At 37.7% G+C, this 19,316-nt stretch overlaps 1 protein-coding gene across 1 annotated transcript in view; it reads left to right on the plus strand.

Moving 5' to 3' along the window:
* The window catches only part of HPRT1 (hypoxanthine phosphoribosyltransferase 1), a 45,257-nt gene extending 26,629 nt beyond the window's left edge, over positions 1-18,628 (plus strand). The window contains exons 4-9 of the mRNA XM_030934501.1: positions 3,794-3,859; positions 7,508-7,525; positions 11,397-11,479; positions 16,336-16,382; positions 16,554-16,630; positions 17,992-18,628. Coding sequence (XP_030790361.1) covers positions 3,794-3,859; positions 7,508-7,525; positions 11,397-11,479; positions 16,336-16,382; positions 16,554-16,630; positions 17,992-18,039 — 339 coding nt within the window. The 3' untranslated portion in view covers positions 18,040-18,628. The remainder of the gene's footprint in view (positions 1-3,793; positions 3,860-7,507; positions 7,526-11,396; positions 11,480-16,335; positions 16,383-16,553; positions 16,631-17,991) is intronic.
* Positions 18,629-19,316: the final 688 nt, after the last annotated feature.

A 19,316-nucleotide genomic window follows, 5' to 3' on the forward strand; every position in this document is an offset into this window, starting at 1 on the left:
TTTTAAAAAAGTAATGTGTTTATTTAAAAGAATTCATAAAATACAAGTAAATAAATTAACTTATTACCTAGGCATATATCCTTCCATACTTATTTTTTCTGCATACGCATTTTGGAAAATGGAATATCTGCCATTGTTTAAATCTGAGGTATGGTCTACCTCTAAAAATATATGATTCTAACATTCTCACTTTTGTTGGCATCTGATCAGGGTATAGAAAAACAGTTAAAGGACAGAGGATAGTTAAGGGATTATATGAAGAGAAAATATGATTGAGTGTGGTAGACTTGGGCCTACCTGAATGTCGAGAGAACAACTGTTTTCCAATAAGAAAATTCCATTCGAGGATCCTAGCAGGAAGGTCTGAAGTTCACTGCAGAAAGCAAGCTACATAGTACTAAGCCACTAAGGGGACATGGAGCCAGGACTTCCTACTTTGGTAATATTCTCATCACGCCCTTTTGGGATCCCAGCCTTGCTGATTAGCCTCTCTGCTTTCTCTCCTTATAGTTCAATCTGCCTGTTTGTTCCCAGCAGTTCTTTTCCAGCCCATTTATTATGCATTTCTGTACAGCTTTTCCTCCTCTTTTCTTATACCATGCTGCAGTTCTTATTGCTACCTAGAGGTTTTCAAAATTCCTAGGGGCGGACACGTAGGCATAAACAAAGTTCTTCCCTGTTATCCTTATTTTTTCACCTAGACTGAAGAGGTAGACAAAATAGAAATAAAGACATTAAGGGTATGTGTGTGTAGTCCCAAAGAGCTTGTCTGGCCGTTTTATGACGTTGACGGTGACATTCTGAGTTCAGGACAGATTGGACTCCCTGGCTGACAGGAGTGAGGAGATAGGATGGTAGAGGAGAGGGTAGAACGACTCTGGAGGAAGCTTTCCCCTCCCCTGTGCCAATCCTGTTATCCCAGACTTCACCATAATTAAAGATGAGGGAGGCACTCAGTAAAGGGACCTAGTGGGAAGCTTGATCCAGACAACCAAGGAGGAAGGTTTGCGCAGTTCCTTTGGCCACCCAGGTGGTGTAATTGATCCATGTATGCCATCCATATACAATGTAGGCACTTATACCTGTATTCCAATGTAGTGAACTATACCATTACTCTTAAATTAATATTCTTTATTAGCTTCCATGGTGGCTATAGGCCAGGCGAGAGAGTTAAGAAAAAATAAATAGCTAGGTATGATGACTCAAGCCTGTAATCTCCGTGTTTTAGGAGGCTGAGGCAGGAGGATCGCTTGAGTCCAGGAGTTTAAGACCAGCCAGCCTGGGCAAAATAGTGAGATCCTGTCTCTATTTTTAAAAAAAGCCTTGGGGCAGACAGGAGTATGGAGGTTTGGATGCTAATAGAACAGCAGTGGCTTGCTGCTTGGAGTTCTCTTGTTTCTTGTCCTATGACCATAGGCTTTGCATCACAGCAATTTTTCCATGACTCCATACTTTTCACTTCTTAAATATTTTTTCCTTTGTTCCTCGTCTCTGTAAAAAGCGATCAACTGGAGTTGGACTGTAATACCAAGTATCTCCAGAAGATGTCACTATTTAACAGGCTTTACAGTGTAACTAATTTGGTGTGAGTCACTGTCATCTGAAGCTTGTTGTCTTTTCTTTCTTTTTTATTTCTTTTTCTTTTTTTTTTTCCATCAACTCTGTATGTTTGAAATGCTGAGTTTTAAGTTAGTTGGAATAAGGGATGTCTGTAATTTCCCTAAAATGAGAAGTAATATGCAAAAGTTGATATCAGAAGCTATACTCTCGCTTTGCAACACCAAACAATACTGGCCCATTTGTGTTTTTCAAAAATAATACTCCATAATAAATGGATGTATATACAGAAGCATAACAAAAATAGAAGCACATAAAAATGAAAAGTCTCATAAATCCCATTCTCACTGCTCATATAAGTGCTGTTATAAATTTGTTTAAATGTTGAATAAAAATGGTGTCGTAGGCAACACAGTGTTCTACTACTTGCTGTTTCTAATAGCATTATTCTATCTCAGCGTGTATTGGTTTACCACGTGCTTTTTAATAGTTGCATGGTATTACGTTGTGTAGATGAACTTGATTAAATGGTTCCCTGTTAATGGACATGTTAGTTCGTTTTTGTGAACAACTGGTACAGTGAACATTTTTTTTTTTAATAATAATAATAATAAAAAGAGAGACAGAGTCTTGCTGTGTTTATCAGGCTAGCCTTGAATTCCTGGGGTCAAGGATTCCTCTCGCTTCCACCTCCCCAAGTGCTGGGATTACAGGCGTGAAGCCACCGCACCTGGCCCAGTGAACACTCTTTAATGTATCTTTGTATACTTGTCAGTGTTTTTGTAGCATTGATTTGCAGAAGTGGGATTACTGGGTTAAGTGACATGTGTATTGCAATTTTAACAAAAGAGGCTATGCCAATTAATACTCTCACCAACAAGAGTGCTTATTTCCCCTCAGCATATTATCTATCAGGCTTAAGTTTTGCCAGTATGGGTGGGTGAACAGTAGAATCTCATTGTTTTAGTGTTTGTTTCTCAGATAGATATAATTTTACACCTTATGGCCTTCTCTTCTATAAATTGTCTATTTGTGTTCATTCTCCATTTTCCTATGGGTTCTTATTGTTGGAGCCCAATATATAAAAGGGGGTATTCGTTACAGAACTTTTTCAGTTTTGATTCATGTCATGCCTGGGTTTTTAACCCTTTCTATGGATGTTAAAAAAAATTCTTCTATATTTTCTTCCAGTCCACTTATGGCTTTATTTTTTACATTTAGATTTTAATCCATCTGGAATTTATTTTTGTGTATGCTGTGAGGTAGGGACCATACTTTTATTTTTTCCCAAATGGGTAACTAGTTGACCAAACATCATTTATTGAATAATTCATCTTTTCCCTACTGACTCGAAATACCATCTTTATTGTATACTAAATCCTCATATATTTCTGGGTCTGTTTCTGGGCTCTACTTTGTTCATTTACTGTGCTGGTACTGCACCGTTGTAATTGCTGTGGCTTTATGGTATGGTATGGCTTGCTCTCTGCAAGGGCAAGTCGAAGCTCTTTTGTTCACCTGCTCTTTCACCCAAATTTTCTGTCCTGAATCCAGCACAGCCAAATTATGGTCATTGTCACCACCAACTGCAGTGGGTGTTGAGCATTTCCCATTGAATCTCCTGTAAGGGTTTTGTTGGATTCTGTGGTAGCAGGAAAATGGGAGCCTAAGGTATTCCTTAAAGGACTACTAATCAGACCTGGTTTCCCAGACAATGCTGAAAATGACTGGGCCTGGGCTAGACTTTTGAGGGACATATCCTTGGGGTTGGGTGTGATATAGACCAACCCTTACAATTTGCTTGACTCATGGGAATCATACAGGGCCAGAACCAGACACCTGTCATGCTAATAACTTCCCTCACAATTCAGAAATCACTGTGATTGAAGATGGGTGGCTGTTATAATACTGCCCACTTAAAAATGAATGTAACCTATATTTTAGGACTCTTAAAAACATCAAATCAGTAATGCCCAATTAGGACTTTTTAATTTTTACTAATCTCTACTTGAAAGTTTTCTAGTCATTCATTTCAGGAAACCTAATTCTTATAATTCATGTCATTTAGAATATCATAATGCTATGAACATTAGATAGCTAACTTCTCAAATCTTCTAGTTCTCATTTAATTTGAAGTTTGTGTGTGTACATAAGGATATACATATACGTGTGTGTGTGTGTGTGCATATATATATATATAGTTGTTTGTTTGTTTGTTTGTTTGTTTTTTTACTAGAATGACCAGTCAACAGGGGACATAAAAGTAATCGGAGGAGATGATCTCTCAACTTTAACTGGAAAGGTATGTATCTTGAAGGGGAAGAAAGAAAAGCACTTCTTATCAAGAGTCAATTAGTAACAGTGTGCTTTCAATCACTAAGAGATAGTTTACATAGTATAACTAAATGGGTTATTTAACCCTTGGAAGCAATCTAGGTTAATTATCTTTCCCTAGGTCATGTAGCAAAAAGACAGTAGAATCCAACATTAACCTTAAACGTCCCTATTGTGAAGTACTGCTGTCTGCCTCTGTGGGACTCTAATTTGGGATCCTTCAAAAAACATTGATGGGGGAAAAGAGCCTTTTTTAAAAAAAAAGAAAGAAAGAAAACTATGTGAGTCTTCCTGAGATAGACTAACATAGTTTCCTAAAAGATAGCAAAGCAGTGTCATGTAATGGCTGAAAGTGTGAGTTCCGGAGCCTGACAACTGATTGAAAGCCTGGCTTAGTACTTCCTAACTGTGACCTTGGGCAAGTTACTTAACCTCTTTTTGTCCCATATGTGATTAGGGTGAGGTTGATAATGGCAGCCATAGAGTTAAGAGGATTAAGTGTTATAATGCAAGTAGAGCTCTTACAACAGTTTCTGGTAAATAAATGCACTCAATAAATTCAGACATACTATTATTTTAAGAAATCTCAAAGAGTTATCTTAGTACATTAAAATCCTCCTGGTGTGGACCATTGGTTTTGGTATATTGTGCTTCCATGTAGTTTATCTCAAGATGTTTTTAGATTTCCCTTTTGAATTCTTTGATGACCCATTGGTTGTTCAGGAGCATGCTGCTTACCTGAAAATAATGGAGATATTAAGATATTTGAATATTTATCTTCTAGTACATTGAAAAACTTTTTGAGAGTAACCAATAATGATGGAATGCTACTGCTTTTTTTTTTTTGAAGCTGCAAGTTATTGTTTACTTACACTGTGCCAAATATAAAGGCATTAATCTCATAGAAGTTTCACAACAATCCTGTGAGGGAGACAATATCCCCATTTTACAGATCAGGAAATTAAGGCTCAGTAAGGTTAAAAGACATGACCAAAGTCACAGAACCAGTAAGTGGTAGAGCTTGAATTTGAATGCAGACCTGACTCTAAAACTCTTTTTTTTCTTTAGATTTTAGTGTTCATTGCTTACGTGAATGAGTATCTATAAGAAAACTTTAACATGTAAAACTTGTGTGAAATTCTCTTGTCCTGTATCAGGGTCATGTCAAACTAATGTCCTCCTCAGCATATTTGGAAAACTTCAGAGGAGAAATTAGCTTTGCCCCTCCTGTTCATTTCATATACCACTGCTAGACCTGTCCTTCCCTTTCAGCATGCTTTGTCCATATTTAGAAGCTGTTGAAGCCATTACTCGTCTAATCAGTTTTTAGTGCTGGAATAGACCTAGCCTTTTAGGCCTTCTGTGATTTAGCTTGATCTCATCTTTCCTACCTAATGGCTCTGTTCTACTACATAGATCTGATCTGAAACAGTTCTCTGTTTCTAAAATAACTTTATTTTCATGATAGTCACAGTAAAGTACATTTATTATGGAAAAATCAGTAAGTATGAATTGAGTGAAAGTTATTTCTTGGTGGTAAGATTATGGGATTATTTGAACTTTCTGTTTCATTTTATTTTATTTATTTATTTATTTATTTTTGTGATGGAGTCTCGCTCTGCTGCCCAGGCTGGAGTGCAGTGGTACAATATTGGCTCACTGCAACCTCCCCTTCCCAGTTCAAGTGATTCTCCTGCCTCAGACTCCCAAGTAGCTGGGATTACAGGCGCACGCCACCATGTGCGGCTAATTTTTGTATCTTTAGTAGAGACAGGTTTTCACCATGTTGACCAGGCTGGTCTCCAACTGCTAATCTCAGGTATCCGCCTGCCTCAGCCTCCCAAAGTACTGTGATTACAGGAGTGAAACACCGTGCCTGGCCTCATTTTGTCTTTTGGGAGCACTTTTGTGCACAGATATATATGTATATAAATATTTTTCCTTTTTTTCCCCAGTTAGTACTTGAGCAGATGAACTTTGGACCCTGAATACCTGTATTCAAGTCTCTAATACCACTTCTTGGCTATTTTCATTTTATCAAATGGCCTCTTTCCTCATTTTTCTCATTTATTAAGTAGAGATTTAACTACTTGATATAATTCAAAAACTCTCAATAATGGCATTCTTTTATTTTTTAGACTCTAGTGTCTGTACTCCTTGTACCATGCTGGGATTCATTTGAACAATTACATGGCTTTTTTTAGTGTATTATTAAATTTGCAATTTACTTAAAATTTACTGTGATCTCGTACAAATGGGAAAAAAACATAATTGTGTTACTCATTTGCTGTGTGCCTTTGGATTGACCCTATTTTTTGTATTCATTTTCTCACCATATCCTGAGTTCCACTTTGAATAAAAAGTAATTTTTTCCTGCCTGTAAAATAGGCTATCAATGGGCTGCAGTTGTCTATAGTAGCTGCTTCACTGAGGATAGCTCAGCATGAGAGAAGTAGTATGAATTGCTTGCCACAAATTATGGGCTAGCCTTACTTCATTCTGTACTTGGACCTGTTTAGGCTTCTTAGAGATCTTACCTCCAACAATAAACTGCTTTGAGACAGGAAAAGGTAGAAGCTTTACTTGGTTATAACTTTACTTTTAATACCTAGAACAGTGAGTCTTCAAACTTGTATTTGCATGCCCAATTTATAAAAAGTTTTCTGAGCATTTACCGCTAATATATGCATTTTAAATTATATATGATTTATGGTAATAATATTATATATGTTACAAAATACATACAAAAACATAGATTAAACAAGGTGAGGTAAAAAATTAAAAAGTTCTAATCTTTCTTGCAAACCAGTGACTCTTTTGTGCCCTACTCTGGTAAACACTATCTTAGAAGAATATATAGAACATTAAAATCTGTATGCTATAGTTATATGACAGAGTATGATGAGAGCTACAGATAAACAATACATCATGAATCTTCTTGTGGCAATGTTTATAACCAAAATGCTGCCTCATTCTTATAACTAGCGTAAGAACAGATAGGACTTTCTTGATTTTGAGGGGTAATTATTAGATGGTATTTTCTCTTAAGGACTCTTCCGGCTATAAAATTCTTAAATGTAGAAAGCGAAGTGAGGGTTTATGGTGAGAGGAAGCATTGGTATCATTTTTTAGTGTAGTCTAAGAATATGGACACATCCAGAAAATGCAGATCAATTTTAGCCTAATGAGAAAATATATTTTGAATTGGAGTCCATATGATTTTTGAGTTATTGTACAAATATAATTCTTAGAATGTTAGAGTCAGGAAACTATAAGAAACCAACTAGTTCAAGTTTCTCATTTAACACATGGGAAACTGAGGCCAGAGAAATTTCAAGACTTGCCCAAGATTAGACCTCTTGTTAAGTAATGAAAGTATTTTAAAAACAAATGGGTCAAATTCTGTTTTTAAAATTTCCATTACGATGAAAATTTCAGTATTACAGGCTTCCAGATCCCAGCAGATGGCCCATTTGTTTAAAGGAGAGTTTGATGTAATAAAGTATCTAAAAACAAGAGTGTGAATAATTCCTTAGGGTTGTTATGATGTGATTTGACTTATAATTGGAAATACCGTCTTATTCATTGTACTGATTTTCATTTCTTTTTCTTCTAGAATGTCTTGATTGTGGAAGTAAGTTCACATTTACTTTTAATATAACATTTATGATTTTTCTAATTTAGTATGCACCATCCTAAAGGTAAGCCAGGGAAAGAAATTCCTCTGCATCAGTTTTAATGGTGGGCTTGTGTTCTAAAGGAGTAAGACTGGTTTTTTGTAAAGACTACTTAGTAATTTGTTTTTACCAGTAATGGAATGGTATACTTCCTACCTCACTTTTTTTAGTTTGAAATATTTTCTTTCTAAACATAACTCTCTCTCTATTTATCTATATATAATATATGCATATATATCTTGTATTTTATGTATATATATATATCTTGCTTAGATTTTGTCTTATGTGATATTTGGTACATAAAAAGTAATATTTATAATTTATAGACTATTTTCCATTTGTCATTATGTCCTAAAATATTTTGTATCTTAGCACGGAGAGGCTAAGCAGTTTCCTAGGGTTACCCGCTAGTAAGCTAAGGGAAACCTTTACTTCCTTTAGCTCAGTGGTTCTCAAAATGTGGTTCCCTAGACCAAAAGTATTAATATCAGACAAGAACCTACCTAATCAAAATATCTGTGATGAGGCCAAGCAAGCTATGCTTTAACAAGTCTCTGAGTGATTCTGATGCATGCTAAGGTTTAGGGGCCCTTGTTTTTACTCATAAGTCATTTTCTCATTTAGGCCTTCTCTGGCCATCCTATCTAAAATCTCACTTTTTCATGCTGTCAACTTCCTATTTCTCCTCAATACTTTTATTTTCTTGATCACTTATCACTGTCTAACAGCCTCTTTCTCTCTCTCTATAGATAGATAGATAGATAGATAGATAGATAGATAGATAGATAGATATAGATATATCAATATATACATCTATGTAGATATAAATATATCTATATCTTTATTTTTATCTGTGGTCATCTATTGAAACCTTTCTATCTTACTGAATCCTACAAACATCTAAAGCACAGCTTGTGATCCCATCTCCTACTCAGACCCCATTCTCCCATTCTTTAGTCTTTAGGCTACATTCTTTAGAGTTTTTCAGTGTGACCCCAATATACATTACCAACCTTATTTTCCAGCTTCCTTTCATTTTCTCTATACTTTTTACTGTTTCCCAGAGCTTGTACCTTTACTTTTCTGCCCCTGTTGTTTGCTCCTTATTTCTTTTCTTAAAATAATAGCTTTATTGAGATATAACTCACATATCATACCATTCGCCCATTTAAAGTGTACAATTCAATTTTTTGTTGTTGTTAAAACGGAGTCTCGCTCTGTCGCCCAGGCTGGAGTGCAGTGGCGTGATCTCAGCTCACTGCAAGCTCCGCCTCCTGGGTTCATGCCATTCTCCTGCCTCAGCCTCCTGAGTAGCTGGAACTACAGGTGCCTGCCACCACGCGCGGCTAATTCTTTGTATTTTTAGTAGAGACGGGATTTCACTATTTACCAGGATGGTCTTGATCTCCTGACCTCGTGGTCCGCCCGCCTCAGCCTCCCAAAGTGCTGGGATTACAGGCATGGGTCACCACGCCCGGCCAATTCAAAATTTTTTATTATATTCTTAGCATTGTGCAATCATTATCACGTTCAATTTTAAAACATTTTCATTGCCCCACAAAGAAACCCAATCCCCTTAGCCATCACTCCCCATTTTCCCTTCCCCCAGCACGTAGCAAACTGATCATCTACCTACTTGCTATCTATAAGATTTGCCTATTCTGGACATTTTGTATAAATAGAATCATACGATATGTGGCCTTTTGTATCTGGCTTCTCTCACTTAGCTTAATGTTTTCAAGGTTCATTCACATTGTGGAGTATATCTGCACTCATTCCTTTTTACTGACAAATTTTATGGATAGACAGGTGTTCCTCAACTGTGTCGTGATAAACCCATCTGAAGTTGAAAATATCATAGTTGAAAATGGATTTACTACCTTGATAAATCTATCCTAAAGTCAAAAAAATCTCATGTCGAACCATCATAAGTTGGATACCATCTGAATTACATTTTTGTTATCCATTAATTGGTTGACAGACGTTAGGTTGTTTCCACTGTTTGCTCCTTATTTCTTGTACCTGAAATGTCCTTATTCCCTCCCTTCTTATCCCATGTTTTAGTCACTTAAGACCCAGCTCAAACGTCACCTCCACAAAACCTTCCTTGATACCTCTTTCCTCCTCAATTCAGTTGGACCTTTTGCATTTAATTTTTTTTTTTTTTTTTTTTTAAGACAGAGTCTCACTCTGTTACCAGGCTGGAGTGCAGTGGTATGATCTCAGCTCACTGTAACCTCTGCCTCCCAGGTTCAAGCAATTCTCATGCCTTAGCCTCCCAAGTAGCTGGGACTACAGGTGCACGCTGCCATGCCTGGCTAAGTGTGTGTGTGTGTGTGTCTATATATATATAGATATAGATTTTGTTGTTGTTGTTGTTAGTAGAGACGGGGTTTTGCCATATTGGCCAGGCTGGTCTAGCCTCAAGCCATCCTCCCACCTCAACCTCCCAAAGTGCTCGGAATAATTATAGACATGAGCCACTGCACCTGGCCTGCATTTAATTTTAATTATAAAATATTTTGAACTCAGAAAAGAAGGTATGCTCAATACCTACGTACCCACCACAAAGTATTAACATTTTGCCATATTTGCTTCTGATCTTTTTTTTTTAAAGAAATTAAAGGTCATAATACAACTAAAGCCCCATTTTTTCCCTTCATTCCCAGAAGTGTGACAATTATCCTTAAAGTTGATATATATCATTCCCATGCATGCTTTTTATACTTCCCTAGTACAAGTTAACTGTATCCTCTGCTCAGGGGCTCATCAAGCTGAATCAAGGGACTCACAATCCTCTTCGAAGTTCCTTCAGGTTGTTGGCAGAGTTTAGTTCCTTGTGATTGTAGGACTGAGGGCCCGTTTTCTCACTGGCTGCTGGCCAGGGGTTGCTGTCAGCTATTTAAAGGCTCATGCCCTAGCCCATTACGTTCTCACAACATGGCAGCTGACTTCTTCAAAACCAGCAGGAGAATCTTGCTCTAGTCTGCCACATAACCTAATCACAGGAGCGGCTATCCTGTTAGTTTCACAGATCCTGGTCACATTCAACGGGAGGGAACTCTTCCGGGTGTGTACACCAAGAGGCAGGATTTTTTTTTTCTTTTTCTTTTTCTTTTTTCTTAAAAAGTCTTAAAGTCTTTTATCCCTAAAGGAGGCAGGAATTTTGAGAGCCATCAGAATTCTGCCTACCACAGCCCAGAAATCTACATTTTTCACAAGTCTCCAGCCATGATGTTTCTGATGGCTTACACTGCTTTATTCCATTTTTAAAGAGTATTTTTATTGAAAAGCATTAGGGTTATGGTTTAAAAAATATTTTCCCTAACAAAGATGGGTTTGTTTAGAGTCCTACTTTTGACTAAATAGCTGGGATTCACTTTTATGTAAAGTCATTTTATAGCCTTATTAATTTGGGTGCCTTTAAAAATGGTATAAAGCAGTGTTTCTTAAAGTGTAGTCTGTTAGCCACCTATATTGGAGAGTTGGGAGGAGAGAGTCTCTATCTTGCATTTATGGGAAAAATTCTAAAATACTTTTTATAATGAAGGACAACATCATAACTCCCTAATAAAATGTGCATGTATATATTTAAATTTGCTGTCATTGACCCTGCGCCTACAAAATCCAGGCCTGGGGGCTGGCCTTCTTACTGCTTGCTGAGGGCCAGATGATTTATAGATTCCAGAATATCTCCATGTGAATTTTAGTGACAATTACTGCACTGAAAAGAATGGCAGTATTGCAGTTATACATGGGGGTTTTGGTACTTTATGTTTATATAGTGACTCTGAATTTAAAGCTATGCAATGTCTTCTTTTTTGAAAGGATATAATTGACACTGGCAAAACGATGCAGACTTTGCTTTCCTTGGTCAGGCAGTATAATCCAAAGATGGTTAAGGTCGCAAGGTATGTATGACATTTTGACATAGAATATTTTCCTCATTTGAAGGGGGATTAAGTGATTGCTTCTTTCTAAGGATAAATGTTTTCAACTGTCATTTTATCTTTAAAAAGTAATGTACTCTCATATAAGACTTAAGATATAATCCTTTTAAATAATTTTGTCATGTGTCAATAAAGCTCATAGTTACAATCACTTCCTTGCCTAATATTAACATTTGGTTTTTCAGCATGCTAATTATATCAGTTTGTCCTGAGTAGCATGGCAGAGGATTTTGAGCCCCCTTACAAAATTAAGAATAAGGATTCCAAAGGGGGTGAGGAAGTGATAGGAAGGGGTGGGCCCTGAAGATCTGGACCTCCTGGAATTGAGTGATGTATGCTGCATCTTCTTTGTGTCTGTAGTGAAATTTTATAATGCCCGCTTCCTTTTTTATTAAGTCAGCCTCACCTCCTCACCTTACCTATGCTGTTTGACTTTTGCTTTTATAGTTCTACCTGTGTTTATTTCTCATTTTAGTTTCATCCGTCAACAATTCTGGGGTGGCATTGTTATTCCCACTTTTCAGATAAGGATACTGAGGCATAGGGAATTGCCCAAAGGTACAGAGCTAGTCAGCTATAGAGATGAGATTTGAACCCAGGGAACCTGGCTCACAGTTTATGCTTTTGCTACCTTAAGTTTTTAATAGAGTGACATCAAACAAACATTTAAGAATATGTTTTTCTTTTCCTTTTACAATTTCATTTAAAAAAATTAAGTCTCTGATCAATCTGCAGTTTTTATGTAGGGGTCAGGTAATGATCTAACTTCTGTTTTTTTCCTAAGTGATTAACAGGTTTTTATAAACCCTTTTAAAAAATAACTATCTGTCGAGCATCTTTGAATCAGAGTAAGCCTTCTAGTGAGTCATATGTCAGCAGTTTAACTGTATGGGCTTTTCTAATATCCAGTCCAAGTGTTTATCAGTGAGTTTTTCTTTTAAATAGATTTGGGACAGGTACTATGAGAGTATATAAGTGATACATTATAGGATACTAAATAGTATCCTATAAAATGGCAAAAACCACAATCACTTTTGCACCAACCTAATGGAAATTAATCAGTGCACTTGCTTGTTTTTCTACATGCTCCTTAGGGTTTTAAATGTCAATCTACTGTGGCATAGACTTTAATCCTCCAGGTATTCTTTTGTTGTTCTTTCCTGGTATATGCTGTGGAATTGAGATAGACTGGTTCGTGAGAGAAAGATTTTGTGTTGCCACAGGTAGGACATGCTCAAAGAATACTTGGGTCATTTCTTGACCCAAGTCATCTATTCACCATAGTTTTGTAGCACTGATCTTACATACATTTCATGTATCTTCCATGAACTCCACGTCAGTGCTGCTTATGTGATACTCAGAAATTAAACACTAAGGAATAAGATTGTCAGGTAGGGTTGTTTTGGAGGGTCACAAATCTTGTAATGTCTAATATTTCCACTCTCCCTGCTGAGAATTAGTTTTGGCTTCCTTGGAGGTGATATCGCCTCTGTTGAGAATAAGTGGCCTACTGTGATCACACCACTGCACTCCAGCCTGGGTGACAGAGTGAGACCCTATCTCAAAAAAAAAAAAAAAAAAAAAAAAAATGCATGGCCTAGATGACTTCTAAGGTTCTTCTCACCCAGTTCCAGTTTTCATGTTCTAGGCAGAGCAGTAAAGTGAGAAAGACATGGACTTGGGAGTTTAGTCTGGCATTTCACTACCACTTAATCTGAGTAACTATTCCATATTTAATCTCTCTGAATGTATTTACTCATCTTTAAAGGGGAATGATTATTAACATCTTTTACTCAGGGAAACTATGTGAGTCAAGGAGATAATGTATTTGAAAGTCTTTTTAATTGCAAAGCACTGTTTCACTGTTGGTTATAATGTGATTGATCTCATTGAAGTGAGCAGCTGCTTAATTGTGCATTTTAGAATGTAGGGAAGATAGTAAGATTTTTCACATATTATATAGGTAGCTGGTTCTGGAACTGTAAACATACTCCTTTTTTATGGAGATCTGAGTCACATGCCATAAAATTCACTCTTTTAAAGTTGTACAATCCAGTGGTTTTTGATATATTCAGAGTTGTGCATCTGCTACCCCTATTTCATTTTAGAACCCAAAGAAACCCTATATCCATTAGCAGTCATTCTCCCTTCTCCCAGCCCCTGGTAACTACTAATCTACTTTCTACAGAAAGTCTGTACAGATTTGTGTATTATGGACATTCCATATAAATGGACTCTTGCAATATCCTGTCTTCTTTCACTTAGCATAGTGTTTTCAAGGTTCATCCAGGTTGGGGCATGTATCAGTACTTCATCCCTTGTTTTGGCTGAATAATATTTAGTTGTACATATATATCACATTTTGTTTATCTGCCTGTTCGCTTTTATGAATAATGTTGATTTGAATGTTTGTGTACAAGTTTGAATACTTGTTTTTAGGTCTCTTGAGTATATAATTGCTAGGTCATATGGTAATTCTATGTTTAACATTTTGATGAATTGCCAGACTGTTTAACAAGGTATATGTACTATTTTACACCAGTAACATATGAGGGTTCCAGTATCTCCACATCCTTGACAACACTTGTTACCGTCCTTTTTATTATAGCCATCCTAGTGGCTATGATGTGGTATCTCATTGTGGTTTTGATTTGTGTTTCTCTGATGCTAATGATGTTGAACATGTTTTCATCTGCTTATTGGCCATTTACATGTATCTTCTTAAGAGCAGTTACCCATTTACAGTATGGAAAATGCTTCAGATGCAACTCTAGTCATGCCTTAGAGATGGAGCTTTATTAAACATTCAGATCTGTAGGCATATGAAGTGCTGAGTTCTCCTGAACTCCTAATACAGATTGCACTGAGTTTAGTGATACCTTTTCTGGAGCATTCCTGAGTTCAGGTAGAGGGAAGGGTTTTTGCTGTGATTGGCTTGTTATGTTCTTTTTAAATGGAAATGGAATTGAAGTGTCTCCTCTATCCATTTATTGGAAGAGTCATGAGAGGCATGATTAGATGATATCCCTTGGAGTCTCCGGCTTAGGTTAGTGGTTATCTACTTAGGCTGCACATTGGAATCACCTGAGAGTTTAAAAAAAAACCCAGGACAACCTATGCTTGTGTCTCACCTCCAGCAATTCTGATGTAATTGGTCAGGGCTGTGGCCTGAGTATCTGAGTTTTGGCTCTTTAAAGCTGCCAGATGATTCTGATGTGCAGTCCAGGTTGAGATCACTTTGGGCCCTTTCCAGCTCTTTAAACATATGTATTTATCTAGAAAGGTATAAGTTTTCTTGAGACTGCCTTGTGTATATCTTGTATATATGTGGGAAAGCATAAGTTTTCTTGAGACTGCCTTGTATATATCTTGTATATATGTAGGAAAGCATAAGTTTTCTTGAACTGCCTTCAACATCTATAAAGGCTTTCAAAGCAGCTTCTATAGCTTTTTTTAATGGCTGAATATTTTTCATCAGGCAGCATTTGGGTTATAAAATTAGCTTTTGGTAGAGTTGACTTATACCACCTCCAGCTTTTGCTCTCAAAAATAAATACTGATTCTTTTGTCACACTAGTTGTTTTAGCCTAAAGTTCCTCTTTGTAAGCCAGTTATTAAAAGTTGTGATGCAGCCAGGGTAAAGTGGTACACATCTGTAGTCCCAGCTACCTGGAAGGCTGAGGTGGGAGGATCGCTAGAACCCAAGAAGTGAAGGCTGCAGTGAACTGTGATTATACCACTGCACTGCAGCCTGGGCCACAGAGCAAGACTCATCTCTTTTAAAAAAAGAATGTTGTGAGGCCAGGCATGGTGGCTCACGCCTGTAATCCCAGCACTTTGGGAGGCTGAGGTGGACGGATCACCTGAGGTCGGGAGTTCGAGACCAGCCTGGCCAACATGGAGAAACCCCGTCCCTACTAAAAGAATACAAAATTAGTGGTGGCGCATGCCTGTAATCCCAGCTACTCGGGAGGCTGAAGCAGGAGAATCACTTGAACCCGGGAGGTGGAGGCTGCAGTGAGCTGGGCGAGCCATTGCACTCCAGCCAACTCCATCTCAAAAAAGAGAAGAAAAGAATGTTGTGGCTGGGCGCAGTGGCTCACGTCTGTAAACCCAGCTTTTTGGGAGGCTGAGGCGGGTGGATCACAAGGTCAGGAGATGGAGACCATCCTGGCTAACACAGTGAAACCCCGTCTCTACTACAAATACAAAAAAAAAATAGCCGGGCGTGGTGGCGGGCGCCTGTAGTCCCAGCTACTCGGGAGGCTGAGGCAAGAGAATGGCGTGAACCCAGGAGGCAGAGCTTGCAGTGAGTGGAGATTGCGCCACTGCACTCCAGCCTGGGTGACAGAGCAAGACTCCGTGTCTGGAAAAAAAGAAAAGAAAAGAATGTTGTGATAAAAGGTGATGCTCACCTCTCCCACACCCTTTTACAGTTTAGGGATTGTATTTCCAAGGTTTTTGGACTGAGAGCCCTTATATTTTCATCTTTGCTCTTTAACACTCGATACCCATTCATCCTCCTTATTAGCTCCCCTTCAGTGGACACATGGGTAGTCAGGGTGCAGGTCTCAGAACTGTCCTTCAGGTTCCAGGTGATCAACCAAGGGCCTTGTCTGTAGTGTCAACTCATTGCTGCCCCGTCCTAGTAATTCCCATAATTTAGCTCTCCATTTCATAGTCTTTCCTTGGGTGTGTTAAAAGTGACCATGGTACACTCAGCACGGATGAAATGAGTGTTTAGAAACATTAGTCTTTTCTTTTGTAATGCCCTGTAGTCTCTCTGTATGTTATATGTCACATTTTGTAATTAACAGCTTGCTGGTGAAAAGGACCCCACGAAGTGTTGGATATAAGCCAGACTGTAAGTGAATTACTTTTTTTGTCAATCATTTAACCATCTTTAACCTAAAAGAGTTTTATGTGAAATGGCTTATAATTGCTTAGAGAATATTTGTAGAGAGGCACATTTGCCAGTATTAGATTTAAAAGTGATGTTTTCTTTATCTAAATGATGAATTATGTTTCTTTTTAGTTGTTGGATTTGAAATTCCAGACAAGTTTGTTGTAGGATATGCCCTTGACTATAATGAATACTTCAGGGATTTGAATGTAAGTAATTGCTTCTTTTTCTCACTCATTTTTCAAAACCCACATAAAAATTTAGGAAAGAGCATTGTTTTCTCCTTCCAGCACCTCATAATAACAGACTGATGGTTCCCATTAGTCACATAAAGCTGTAGTCTAGTACAGACGTCCTTAGAACTGGAACCTGGCCAGGCTAGGGTAACACTTCTTGTTGGCTGAAATAGTTGAACAGCTTTAATATACAATAACTGTTGCATTATTATTTCAGATGATAAATGTGGTCATAAGTAAGAAATAAATGATTGAGTTTAGTCTTTTATTTCACTGTCCTTTGGATACGTGCCTCTTATTCTGGAGGCAGGAGTCCCATGGATGTGATCATGAACATGGTTGAGGAAGATTTAGGAAGACTGCAACAGCACACTACCTAAAGCAGGTCTTTTACTCCATCTTTTTTTGCTACTTACCCTGGCCTCCCACTTTGATAAACTTAAAATTCCCTACTTGATTTGTCTTTCAAAACTACATATTGAGGCTGGTTGCGGTGGCTCACACCTGTAATCCTAGCACTTTGGGAGGCCAAGGCGGGCGAATCACCTGAGGTCAGGAGTTTGAAGCCACCCTGGCAAACATGGTGAAACCCCGCCTTTACTAAAAATACAAAAATTAGCTGGGTGTAGTGGTGTGTGCCTGCAATCCCAGCTACCTGGGAGGCTGAGGCAGGAGAATCACTGGAAACTGGGAGGCAGAGGCTACAGTGAGCCAAGATCACACCACTACACTCCAGCCTGGGTAACAGAGCAAGACTGTGTCTCAAAAAACCAAACCAAAACAAAAACAAAAAACTACGTGTTAAGACAAGAAACAGACTGGGCGTGGTGGCTCATGCCTATAATCCCAGCACTTTGGGCGGCTGAGGCGGGCGGATCACGAGGTCAGGAGATCAAGACCATTCTGGCTAACATGGTGAAACCCCGTCTCTACCAAAAAAATACAAAAAATTACCCGGGCATGGTGGCGGGTGCCTGTAGTCTCAGCTACTCGGGAGGCTGAGGCAGGAGAATGGGGTGAACCCAGAAAGCAGAGCTTGCAGTGAGCCGAGATCGTGCCACTGCACTCCAGTCTGGGCGACAGAGCAAGACTCCGTCTCAAAAAATTAAAAAAAAAAAAAAAAAAGACAGGAAGCAAATTAATGGGATAGATTACTGCTTTGTTTTCAAAAGATACACTCCCCAAAAGTTACTGGTCTAAAATATAGTAGTACTATCTCTGTTTGTTTAGTAAGAACCCTGCCAACTAATAGTGTTCTTATATGTAAAATGCTGTTCTTGCCTTTCATTTCAGAATATACTTTTTAAATGTGAATTTCTGGATTTTTTTTATAGCATGTTTGTGTCATTAGTGAAACTGGAAAAGCAAAATACAAAGCCTAAGATGAGAGTTCAAGTTGAGTTTGGAAACATCTGGAGTCCTATTGACATCGCCAGTAAAATTATCAATGTTCTAGTTCTGTGGCCATCTGCTTAGTAGAGCTTTTTGCATGTATCTTCTAAGAATTTTATCTGTTTTGTGCTTTAGAAATGTCAGTTGCTGCATTCCTAAACTGTTTATTTGCACTATGAGCCTATAGACTATCAGTTCCCTTTGGGTGGATTGTTGTTTAACTTGTAAATGAAAAAATTATCTTAAACCACACCACTATTGAGTGAAACATTGAATTCGTATCTGTAAGAAATAAAGAGAGGATATATTAGTTTTTTAATTGGTATTTTAATTTTTATATATGCAGGAAAGAACAGAAGTGATTGAATATTGTTAATTATACCACCATGTGTTTAGAAAAGTAAGAAGCAGTCAATTTTCACATCAAAGACAGCATCTAAGAAGTTTTGTTCTGTCCTGGAATTATTTTAGTAGTGTTTCAGTAGTGTTGACTGTATTTTCCAACTTGTTCAGATTATTACCAGTGAATCTTTGTCAGCAGTTCCTTTTAAATGCAAATCAATAAATTCCCAAAAATTTGCCGCTCTATGGATTCTTCAATTTAAAAATCCTTAAAATAAGGTCTGTCTCTTAAAAAAAAAAGCTATGCATAGTTATTTCTCTACAAATTAACTTAGTATAGTTTTCTGTTGGTTCCATTTTCCTTGTTTGTTAAGTTTTAGTAGCTAAATTGTAGTCTTAATGATTATGTAGTAGAATGGGTTGGTGGAGCTACAAAAATTCCTAGCTACTTTGGAGACATTAAATTTCAGACACATGGTACACTTTATATTACATTTTACTATGCTAAAATAACACGGCTTTCTTTAGGAATTCTGTTCAGTTTTGCAGATTGTAATCTCAGCTACATCTCAACAGATTGTTCTCAGCTATGTCGTATCACCTTCTTTGTGTAGATAGTGCTTTATTGACCAAGAACAATGACAACAACACCTTTTGTTTTCTGGGAGCAGGAGAAAAGTTTTAAGCCAAAACTCTTAAATGCTTATCTGCTCCATGTGAGGTATGAACTAGCAACCTTATGAGCCATCTAGCTTACACGTGTTCCTTAAAAAGTTTGCTGTAGGCCGGGCACAGTGGCTCATGCCTATAGTCCCAGCACTTTTGGGAGCCCAGGGTGGGGGATCACTTGAGCTCAGGAGTTCAAGACCAGCCTGGGCAACATGGCAAAATGCCATCTCTACAATACAAAAAAAAAAAAGCTGGG

Source organism: Rhinopithecus roxellana, chromosome 7, assembly GCF_007565055.1.
Source record: "Rhinopithecus roxellana isolate Shanxi Qingling chromosome 7, ASM756505v1, whole genome shotgun sequence".
NCBI lineage: Eukaryota > Metazoa > Chordata > Mammalia > Primates > Cercopithecidae > Rhinopithecus > Rhinopithecus roxellana.